The sequence below is a fragment of the Solanum stenotomum genome, chromosome 7 (assembly GCF_019186545.1).
Source record: "Solanum stenotomum isolate F172 chromosome 7, ASM1918654v1, whole genome shotgun sequence".
NCBI lineage: Eukaryota > Viridiplantae > Streptophyta > Magnoliopsida > Solanales > Solanaceae > Solanum > Solanum stenotomum.
In genome coordinates this window covers 50,847,849-50,859,268 of record NC_064288.1, presented here as the reverse complement: position 1 = coordinate 50,859,268, position 11,420 = coordinate 50,847,849, and the positions used below count along the sequence as shown (strand labels likewise).

At 31.3% G+C, this 11,420-nt stretch overlaps 1 protein-coding gene and 1 pseudogene across 1 annotated transcript; both read right to left on the bottom strand.

Moving 5' to 3' along the window:
* LOC125870976 (fatty acyl-CoA reductase 2, chloroplastic-like) overlaps window positions 1-4,388 on the bottom strand; it is an 8,164-nt pseudogene extending 3,776 nt beyond the window's left edge.
* A 1,644-nt stretch (window positions 4,389-6,032) lies between these two features.
* Window positions 6,033-10,740, bottom strand: LOC125870977 (fatty acyl-CoA reductase 2, chloroplastic-like). Its single transcript, XM_049551534.1, has 9 exons — window positions 10,446-10,740; window positions 9,652-9,755; window positions 9,338-9,537; window positions 9,136-9,236; window positions 8,771-8,981; window positions 8,171-8,332; window positions 8,001-8,082; window positions 7,045-7,439; window positions 6,033-6,235 (listed from the first exon to the last, which is right to left on the bottom strand). Exons 1-9 carry the CDS (start codon window positions 10,738-10,740, stop codon window positions 6,070-6,072), a joined length of 1,716 nt encoding a protein of 571 aa, XP_049407491.1. The 3' UTR covers window positions 6,033-6,069.
* Window positions 10,741-11,420: the final 680 nt, after the last annotated feature.

The window sequence follows — 11,420 nt, the reverse complement described above, 5'->3', positions numbered from 1 at the left end:
TAATTCTAGAAACCCTAGGTCTGTTCATAATCATGGAATCAAGAATCTGACTGAATTCTAGGGACCTAATGGGCGAAAGGAACCCACTAGTGAAATCCCACATACCTGGTGACGAATTCCACGGAGAAATCTTTCGATTTCGGAGCTGGAATTGGAGAAACCTCGCTGCGTTCTTGAACTAGGGTTCTTGACCTTTTTCTCCCTTCTTGCTTCTAATTTTCTAAGTTTTGATTAATGAATTTGACTTAAGTAAGTTCTAGTTATGTTTCTAGGCTTAAACTAATTAAAACCTCATGATTTAGGGTCTAAACGACGTATCTTAGGGGTTAAACGAAATAGGAAAAGACCAAAGGACCCCTGAATTAACTGCTGTCGGAGTGATCTACGGAATGGACCTACGGGCCGTAGATCAATCTACGGTCCGTAGATTGCGTCCGTAAGTCAAGCCTGTTCGACAGGCCTTCACTAAAACGGGCATAACTTTTTACTCGGAGGTCGGAATTTAGCAAACTCAGTGGCGTTGGAAAGATAATTCAATTATCTATCTAACCATAGGTCATTGGACACCTAATTCATTTTGTGCTAAAAGTTATGACCATCTGAAGTTGGCCCATCAGAATTTTCAGCTAACTGGCTGCTAACCTTCGATCTACGGTCAGACCTACGGACCGTGTATCGAACGACAGTCCGTGCTGGTCAACCGTAGTTCGTGTCAGAGGTTGGGTAAGGAGGTCTTGATCCACGGACACAGACCACGGACCGTGGTCTGATCTACGGACCGTGGGTCTGTCCGTGAGTCGAGACTTAACCAATTTTCTGAGTTGGCTGGGGAGGGGTTGCAGTGGCGAACCACGGACCACCAGCACGGGCCGTGGTCTGACCTACGGTCCGTGGATGGTGACCGTAAGTTGTACCTGCAACTTCTCAAAATCTGCATTTTCGTCTATTTTGAATACGGGGTGTTACAATCCAACTCATTGACAGCATTGAGAGATGGAAACTTAGCAGATGGAGAATTTGATGTGAGTTTTTCCTTTGTTATGCTTTCTCCCATGATGAAAGGCTTCTCATATAAAATACCTTCTCTTTCTCCATTGGCATATGCTTTAAAAGAATCAAATTGCATAAGTAAATAAATTCTTTTTAATTTATAATAGTCAAACGTCTATATAACAATGTCCTTATATAAAAAAAAAAACACTATAAGACATATAACATGATTGTTATTATAAAGAGGTTTGACTGTCTGTCAATGAATTTGAATGTGTACCGGTCGAATAATGAATGAGGAGTTTCAAGTTCTTGCATTTCTTGGCAAACATCATGAGTTGATATGAACCATTCACATGCGCATCAAGAGCTAAGTCATACCTAGGCAATATTGATGAAAACACAATTATAATTAAATATAAAAATAAAAGTGTACGTCGCCTCTCTCTGAGTTTGTGACAACTTTTAGATGAGATAGTCGTACTAACCTCAAGTCCAATGTGGTATTTGCGGCGGAGTCAATGATCAAATCAATTTCTTGAGCTATTTGTTGAGAAATAATACTATCCATACCAAGATTTGGCTCATGGATACTTCCAACCACAGGAATCAATTTACTTCTTATGAATGACTCATAAGATTCCCCATGCATTTCTTTTAGACATTTGAATAACTTTGACTCTATTATCTGATGGAAAAAAATACATGCATAATTTAGTGACTTAAAGGTTTATATGGAAGTGGAAAAGAAACATTTATCTAAGTAACATATACTTCACTTGCTAATCTGTCAAATACTGCTTCCTTATCCTTTGCCCTTATAAGGAGGTAGATCTTGTTTATTTTTGGTGTTGTTCTTAGCATCTTTTCAATCAAAACTGCAAAAAATTATTTTCTTGTAAATGTTGGAGAATATAATTAAGTGATCAAATGTCTACTTTCTCTAACAATTTAGGGGTCGTTTGGTTACTGTATAAGAGACATCTTATTCATGTATAAAAAGTTGCATTAGCTTTACTGTGTTTGGTAGAAGTTTTGTATTAGGTATAAAAGTCAGCATAACTTATATCACGTTTGGTTGGTAAGAATTTAAATGTTGTATAATAGTTATTCATGTATTAATTTATACGGTGTTTGGTTGCATTTTTGTAGTCCTACATAATTAATACCAACATAACTTATGAGGGAATCTATGTATAAAGTTATGCAGGGTAGAAGGTGGAATAAGTTATGTGGGTAACCTATTTCCAGCTTGAAAAAGTAAAGTCTCAGTGCCAGTTGTAAGGTTAGGAAAGCCAGGTATGATGAACTCATTCCATTCCAGTGGCTCAACCAGTAACCAATGGCGAAAACTAAAAAATTTATTAGTTATACATGTATTAAAATGATAGATTACATATTTACCCTATTAATTTATTTTTTATTTTTTAATTGGAAACTTTACTGTTTCCTATATACGTTTGTTGTTTTTATTTCTTTTTATATATAGATCATTTTCATTTCTTTTAATTTATTTTATTTTATTTAATTGGAAACTTTACTGTTTTCCTATCTACGTTTGTTATTTTTATTTCTTTTTATATATAGACTATTTTCATTTTTTTTTATATTTACCGTTTTTATTTATTTATGCAAATATAAATATTTTTTTAATATTAGAGATTTGATTGTATATTTTTTGACGGTACATATGCTAATCAAATATTAGCATTATGCTGGAGTTGTTCTATCAGTTTAGGATTTTTTTGTTTCCAAATTAGATTATTTCTAGTTGTTTTTGTTTTGTCTATTTTGTTGACCGACTTGGTCACTCTTGGACCTTGTTTGGACACATTTTTATTTGATGAATAAATAGACATGGTCCAATGTTGATTAAAAAAAATAAAAATATTAGTATTGTATATTATTCAATATATTCCACATTTTATTAACATGTATTATTATTTTGTAAATAATATATATTAATAATTTACTACAAGTTTAATATAATAGTTAATAATTCATGTATTGTAATCTCTACATAACTAAATAATACCTACATAACTAATATCCACATAGCTAATACCCGCATAATTAAACCCTGCATAACTAATACCTGCATAACTAAACCCTGCATAACTAAACCCTGCATAATTAATACCTGCATAACTAAACCCTGCATAACTAATACCTGCATAACTAAACCATGTATAACTAATACCTGCATAACTCTAACCAGTAACCAAATGGCCCCTTAAGGTTTTGGATGCGTTAAGCTAAGTACACATTATAATGTAGTAAATCATTGTAGGCAAAGGTCAAGTGTTTGAGCCTCACCGCCGCCAACTAAAAAGAATTAACATCATACATAATTAAGTAGATAAAAATTAGTATAAATTATAGGAACCACATATTATAAGTACTAAATAACATCCTATCCCTTCTAGTTTTCTATTTATCAAAAATCCCTTAAAAATGATGTTTGCGGGATACATAGCGTTGTGCACGAGATACATGCGGGATACATAAGTAAATAAGGGATTTTTGAAAATTTTAAAATAAGTAGGGATAAATGGATATTAAGGTAAGTAAAGGAGTGTAGTTAAGTAATTTGTCCATGCTAGATCTCTCTAACATGTATCTTAAATTTTTGAATATGATGATCACATACTTTAAACAGAGAAAGTGACTATCATTCAAACTTTAAAAAATTAAGTAAATAGAAGTGTTCTCTCTAACGACTATTTTTGGACGACATGAAATGGGATAAATTTTAGGAAAGAAATAAAATAAGGATGAATTAAAAAGATTTTTTGCCCATATATATATACGGCCTTGCTTTGTGATCTTACTATTACAACAAAGGAAAGGGTCAAATTTACTCCTCTATTATACGAAAAGCATCAATTTTATCCTTTTGTTATATCTTTTGATAAAAATACTCTAATCATTTCTCAAATAGCTCAAATATACCATTCCTTCATTAGAATTATCCAATATGGACGTTCAATCTCACATACACTGATATTTTGATGAAGTGGAGTACCACGCCTATGCACATCACCGCCCGACCCATGCATAGTTTAACACACATTTTGTAAAAAATTATCAATGAAATTTCCTTTTGCAAGAAATCCTGTAACACCAGTGACAAGAAGGTTTTGGGCTTCAAAAAAGTCAACAATCCCTATTCCATTTTTAGCTAAAACATCTCCTTGATGATCACTCAATGCTTTAATAGAAGAGGAAGACATGCCAATGCCATGATCAATACCTAATGTTGAGTGACTAAATTTCTTTGATCTAATTTTGTATGAAAAATTGTTAGAGAAATGAGTAGTACTATTTGCAGAAAACAACTTAGTTGTTGGTACCATTATATTAAGGGGAAAAAGATTTTGATGGTGAAGCATTGTCATTTGACAATTAAACAAATAGGTTATATGTTATAGAAGCTAAAATATTTTGTACATTATTTATAGAGGTAGTCTTACAATCAACGTGAGATAAAAATTAGAAGGGTTGTGAGAGCTAGTGCTAAGTTTAGCCTAACAATTAGGCAGATTGTTGAATTATGGTGAGTTATGATTTTGATGATTAACAAGTATGACCACCATATTATTGTGCGTTCAGAAAATGAGATTTCTTGCTCATTTACAAATTAAAAGATCGTATTTGCGCATTCATGTGATGAAATGAGAACTCTTGCTTAGGAAATACGAATTAAATAGACGAAAATTGTTTTTAGAAAAAAGACATAAAATTATTAAAATAATAATAATAATATAAAATACGAGTAAGTCATTTATGCAATTTATGCGGTGATAACTAATCCACATATGCCAATTTTATCCTCCATATTAGTTTTGTGATGATAGTCTATTAATCCACATGTGGCAATTGTAACTTTCATATTGAATAGATCTCTAGTCTCATAGATAGGAATGACAATAGAGTGATGTCAGTGTGAATGTAGGAGCGGAGCAGGTTTAGTTGTATGCAAATATAGAGTGGGACGAATCTAAATAACTTCTTATGATTATATCTAAATGTAGAAGCGGAGCAGGTTTAGATGTATGCAAATATAGAGTGGGACGAATCTAAACAACTTCTTATGATTATATCTGAATTAATGTAGGGTGGATGCGGGGATACACTTGTAATTACACTTATAATTTTGCTCTTTCACATTAATATTGGGAAATAGTTGTATAATTTCTCACAAATAATTGAAACCAATAATCTTCATTTTTTATTTTTTTTGCCTAGTTGTATAATTGCAAAATTTCCCCCATATTTGAACAATTATTTAGAACAAATTTAGAAGTTCCTTATAATTGTGGATATTCAAAATCACATTTACCATACCTAATATAAGCTAGTTAGTGATTACTATATAAAATTTTATAAAATCTGATATTAACAAAAGCTAAAAAGAAAAAAGAGTGGCAATTTAAAAAATTTATTAGATAAATATTAAAGTGAAAAAGGACGAGTATATCCCTTATAACCATTGTAAATGGTGCCCTTCGTTATATTTTTAGTGCATAAATATTCTTATCATCCAGTGTATATACCATTTATACTAATGGTGATACACGTCTCCTAATCCTATCTGCTAATCTGAAATTTATTAAATTTCTACCAAAAATTAAAAGTCTCACCCAAACTAATTTAAAAATCCACCCAAATAAATAATAGCCACCACCTGCAATACTTCAGCTGCCTTCGCCTCTTTTGCCATCCTTTGAACCTCAAACTTCACTTTATTGCATATAGTCCATGACTTTATCAATTTATTTTCACATAAATACACACATTTCATAACTTTACTACCAAATTTAGGAATTAAACTTATCCCAATATAGTTAGTGGGATTGTTTTGTACCTTGCTATTTTAATTTGTTGTATTTTTTATATATATAATTGTGTGCCAAATACTTTCTTTTTTAAATCGAGAGTTGACAACAGACTTCGTACTTCTACATGTATAATGATGAAGAACGATACAATCTATCCAAACATATTACTCATTAAAAATGATACAATACAATATGATATATTATAAAGCGATATGTAACAACCTTTCAAACAAGAGTGTTAGGAAGATGCTATCTTGCCTTTCAATACATGTTCTTTTACTCCAGGAATATGGATTCCTATAAAGTAGTCTCTCCAATTTATTTTTGACAAATCAATATCAAAGCTTTTTCTTTCTTCTTCAGACATATCTTCCATTAGTTTTTGCATGTTGCCATTGTGAAACCTTGCAAAACAATAAAACAAAGAAAAAGAAAATTTACTCTTTTTCATCTTTTGTAAAATATGTGTACTTTCTTAATAGAGTACGAAAAAACAGGTTTTATAAGTAACATTTAAAGTTTATTGGATCTGATCCATCCAATGGTGAATGTTCCAACCCCCACCCCTTGACCATCCAACCCACTACTTCGATTTCCTATTGATCACCACATGCACCATCCCCCGTGGCGGATCTAGGTTTTTAAAGTTATGGATGTTTTCTTAGCTTGATAAAATAGACATGTTAAGAGTGAAATTCGAACTCAAACTCAGCAATATTAAAACAACCTTAAGCACCCACCATGAGTCATTGAACCAATCAAACCATTTGTTCATTGGGTGTTCTATGTTAATTTTGTACAAATATTTCTTAATCTCCACATACATATATACACATATACAGACACAGACACACACACATATATAGTCTGATATAAGGTTAATGGTGCTCGAGCACCCGAATGTGTCTATGTGGATCCGCCATTGCCCACCCCCACAATATTATATAAGATTATATATAAATGTACTTGGGATAATATTTTTTTTACATTTTGGTAATGGTAAAGTTTTTCATATAAACTATAGATTAAAAATTCGAGTCATGGAAGTCGTTATACTAATGTTTGCTTTAAGATAGGTTATCTATATCACACTCCTTGTGGTGCAACTCTCCCTTGAACCCCATGTGAAAGCAATATACTTTATGCACCAGACTGCCTTCTTAGAATATAATTGATAAATACAGTATATAATAGTAAGGAGAAAGTATCATACCATCCTTTGTAAAATCCATATGGTTCATAAACCTTGCTAAAGTTCTTCAAATATTCCACCTTCCTTTTTAAAAGCATTTGCATCTTTGAATGTTCAACTTCATGAGTTAACTCTCCTCCTTCATCATGTTGCTTGAGCAATTCCTTTGAAATATAATTTGAATAATCTAACATGTTATCAAAATATTTCATCTTATTAACCTTCACTTGATCTCCTTTTGAGTTAACAAAAGGAAAAGAAGAGAAAAACTCATAGCTATAGTTCAAAAGTTGTGATGATGATAAAGGATTCACATATGATGATGCTACATGATACACATTTAGCTCTGGACTTTGCAAGTATCCATGTTTGGCAATAGCAGCCATTGTAGCACTTACAACCATATCAACTGGTACCTAAACCAAGTGAACAAACGTAAGTTGTCAGATAGTTTATGTGATGTAGTTTGATTGGTACGGAGTTTAAGAATGAAAGAAATACTTTCAAAACTTGTGATCAAAACAAGTATAGTGTTTCTATAAATCGTCTCATTAAGAATAAACTTCAGGTTCAAAGTGAAATTATTATAACTCCATCTGTTCCATATTAGTTGTTCACTTTTTCCTTTACACTTCTATTAAGAAATCATAAATAAGAACTTTTTCCTTTACACTTCTATTAAGAAATCATAAATAAGAACATGTAAAATATTTTTTTATTTATGATTTCTTAATGAACGTGTAAAAGAGAAATGTCTTGGGACTTAGGAAGAACATAAATTAGGGGAAAAAAAGTATTTATTATCATATTGTGACCCTTATTATGCAAAATACATGTTGGGAGTGCAATCTTAAAATTAGGCATGACAACAGAGCGGGGCAAATCCACATAAATCCGCAAAGACTTCAACCTGTCCCGCCCATATAGCATAATTTTATATTTTCAACCCACCCTGCATAAACCCGAAATGTACCTACCACATCAAGAAGACAATTTGGATCAGCAAGAACACCAGGAATGTCCCCTTTTCCATAGAAAACAATTGCAGGGTCGATTACCCTGTGAGAGAAAACAAGAAGATTAAAAAATTAAGAAAAATTTGACTCTCGAAATCTGAACGATACTAAAGGAGTATAATATAAGATACCTTAATCCTTGTATCCACCCTGGAAAAGGTTGTTCATAACTAGTTGTTATTGTGGAGGGACGAATAATGACTATTGGTATGTTTTCCCTCATGCTATCAATCACCATCTCACCCATGGCCTTTGTGAATGAATATGTATCATGCCATCCATATAACTTTGCCCTATTATAAATCATATAGTATAATTCATTTAATTACACTTGAATATATGTATGTATATCATTATCATAACGACGATTAATCTTGTATTACTATAGTCTTTATAGTTATACATAACTAATCATGACATTAATATTAATACGGGGTACTATTCATATTATAATACATCATATTCAATATTATTCCTATTTATTTAATCCAACAAACCAACCAAATGATAAAAGTTAATGTAGCATAACTAATTTCAACATTAATTAATCATATCAACATATAAACCAATACACCCTATAGTATTCTTTTTGTCATAATTTATATGACTTACTTTTCTTTTTAGTCAGCCTCCAAAAAAAGGACATATTTTGATATTTAGTGACAATTTAAAATTAAAATGTCAATTTTACCCTTAATAAGATGATTTATAATCACAGAAAAGCAAGGTACCTCTCAGCTCCTAATTCTTTCATAATTTTCTTGAACTCATTATTTTTAATAGAATTCTTCAACTTTGAAACAAAGTCCAACTCATTGGCAGCATTGAGAGATGGAAACTTAGCAGATGGAGAATGTGATGTGAGTTTTTCCTTTGTTATGCTTTCTCCCATGATGAAAGGCTTCTCATATAGTAGACCTTCTCTTTCTCCATTGGCATATGCTTTAAAAGAAACAAATTGCATAAGTAAATAAATCCTTTTTAATTTATAATAGTATAACAATGTCCTTATATAAAAAAAAAAAACACTATAAGATATAACATGATTGTTGTTATAAAGTGGTTTGATTGCCTATCAATGAATTTGAATGTGTACCGGTCGAATAATGGATGAGGAGTTTCAAGTTCTTGCATTTCTTGGCAAACATCATGAGTTGATATGAACCATTCACATTAGCATCAAGAGCTAAGTCATACCTAAACAATATTGATGAAGACACAATTCATTAAATAAATAAAATAAAAGTGTATGTTGCTCTCTCTCTATGACAATTTTTAGATGAGATGATCGTACTAACCTCAAGTCAAATGTGGTATTTGCTGCAGAGTCAACAATCAAATCAATTTCTTGAGCAATTTGTTGAGAAATAATAATATCCATACCAAGGTTTGGCTCATGAATATTTCCAACCACAGGAATCAATTTACTTCTTATGAATGACTCATAAGATTCCCCATGCATTTCTTTTAGACATTTGAATAATTTTGACTCTATTATCTGATGGAAAAAAAATACATGCATGGTTAGTGACTTAATTTGGAAATTAAATTGTTTTTTTTAAAGAAGTTTATATGAAAGAGCATAAAAACAATAATTCATAAATCAACATACTTCACTTGTTAATCTATCAAATGCAGCTGCCTTATCCTTTGCCCTTATAAGGAGGTAGATCTTGTTTATCTTTGGTGTTGTTCTTAGCATCTTTTCAATTAAAACTGCAAAAAATTGTGTTTATTGGAAATGTTAGAGAATGTAATTAAGTGATTAAATGTGTCTTGTCTCTGACAACTTAAGGTTATTTTAGATGCAATAAGCTAAGTACACATTTTAACTTGGTATCATAGTAGGCAAAAGCCGTGTGTTTGAACCTCACCGCCCACGATAAAGAACCAACATCATACATAATTAAGTAGATAAAAAGTATGATAAATTTCTCTAACTTGTATTTTAATCTTTTGGACTTTAACAGAGAAATGTGACAATCGTTCAAACTTAGAAAATTAAGTAAAGAGATCGTGTTCTCTCTAACGGCCTAAATTTTTAAACGACATGAAATGTGATCAACTTTAGGAAAGAAATAAAAACAAGGACGAATTAAAATGATTTTTAGCTCATATATACAATCGTGCTTTGTGATCTTACTATTACAACAAAGTAAATGGTCAAATTTGCTCCTCTATTATACGAAAAGCATCAATTTTATCCTTTGTTATATTTTTCCGACAAAAATATTCTTATCATTACTTAAATTACTCAAATATACCCCTTATTTGTTAGAATTTGGACGTTCAATCCCACATGACACTGACATTTGATGAAAAGAAGTACCACGTGACATGCCTATGCACCTCACCGCCCAACCATAATTTAACACACATTTTGTAAATGCTAATTATTAAAATTACCTTTGGCAAGAAATCCTGTAGCACCAGTGACAAAAAGATTTTTGGCTTCAAAAAAGTCAACAATCCCTATTCCATTTTTAGCTAAAACATCTCCTTGATGATCACTCAATGCTTTAATAAAAGAGGAAGATGAGTCAATGCCATGATCAATTCCTAATGTTAAGTGACTAGTTTTCATTGGTCTAACTTTGTATGAAAATTTGCTAGAGAAATGAGTACTACTTTCAAAAAACAATTTAGTTGTTGGTACCCTTGTATTAAGGGAAAAAAGATTTTGAAGGTGAAGCATTGTCATTTGGTAATTAAACAAATAAGTTTTTATATGTTATAGAAGCTAAAATATTTTGTACATTATTTATAGAGGTAATCTTACAATCAAGGTGAGATAAAAATTAAAAGGGTTGTGAGAGCTAGTGATAAGTGTGGCCTAACAATTAGGCAGATTGTTGAATTGTGGTGAGTTGTTATGATTTTGATAATTAACAAGTATGTCCACCATGTTATTGTGCGTTAAGAAAATGAGATTTTTTGCTCATTTACAAATTAAAAAGTCGTATTTGCGGATTCATGTGATGATAATCAATCCACATATGACAATTTCATCTTCTTTATTAATTTTGTGATGATAATCAATCCACGTACTTTTATATTGTTTAGATCTCTAGTCTCATAGACATGAATGGTCACAGAGTGGTGCAAATGCGAGGCGATGTGAATTTAATTAAAATGAGGCAGATTTAGACTTATGTAAGGTGGGGTGAACCTTTAATTGTGGATATTCAAAATCTCATAATCATTTGTATATTGTCACAAAATTTCTATTTCCTATCCTAACTAAAAAATCTCTTAATCATATATAATACCTTGATTTCAGCTAGTTAATTGAGTTAACTATTCAAACTATCATTTGACTAATAACTTTTATTATAGAAATTCACTTTAATTTATTTTGTTGCGTGTAACTTCTTAAAAGTG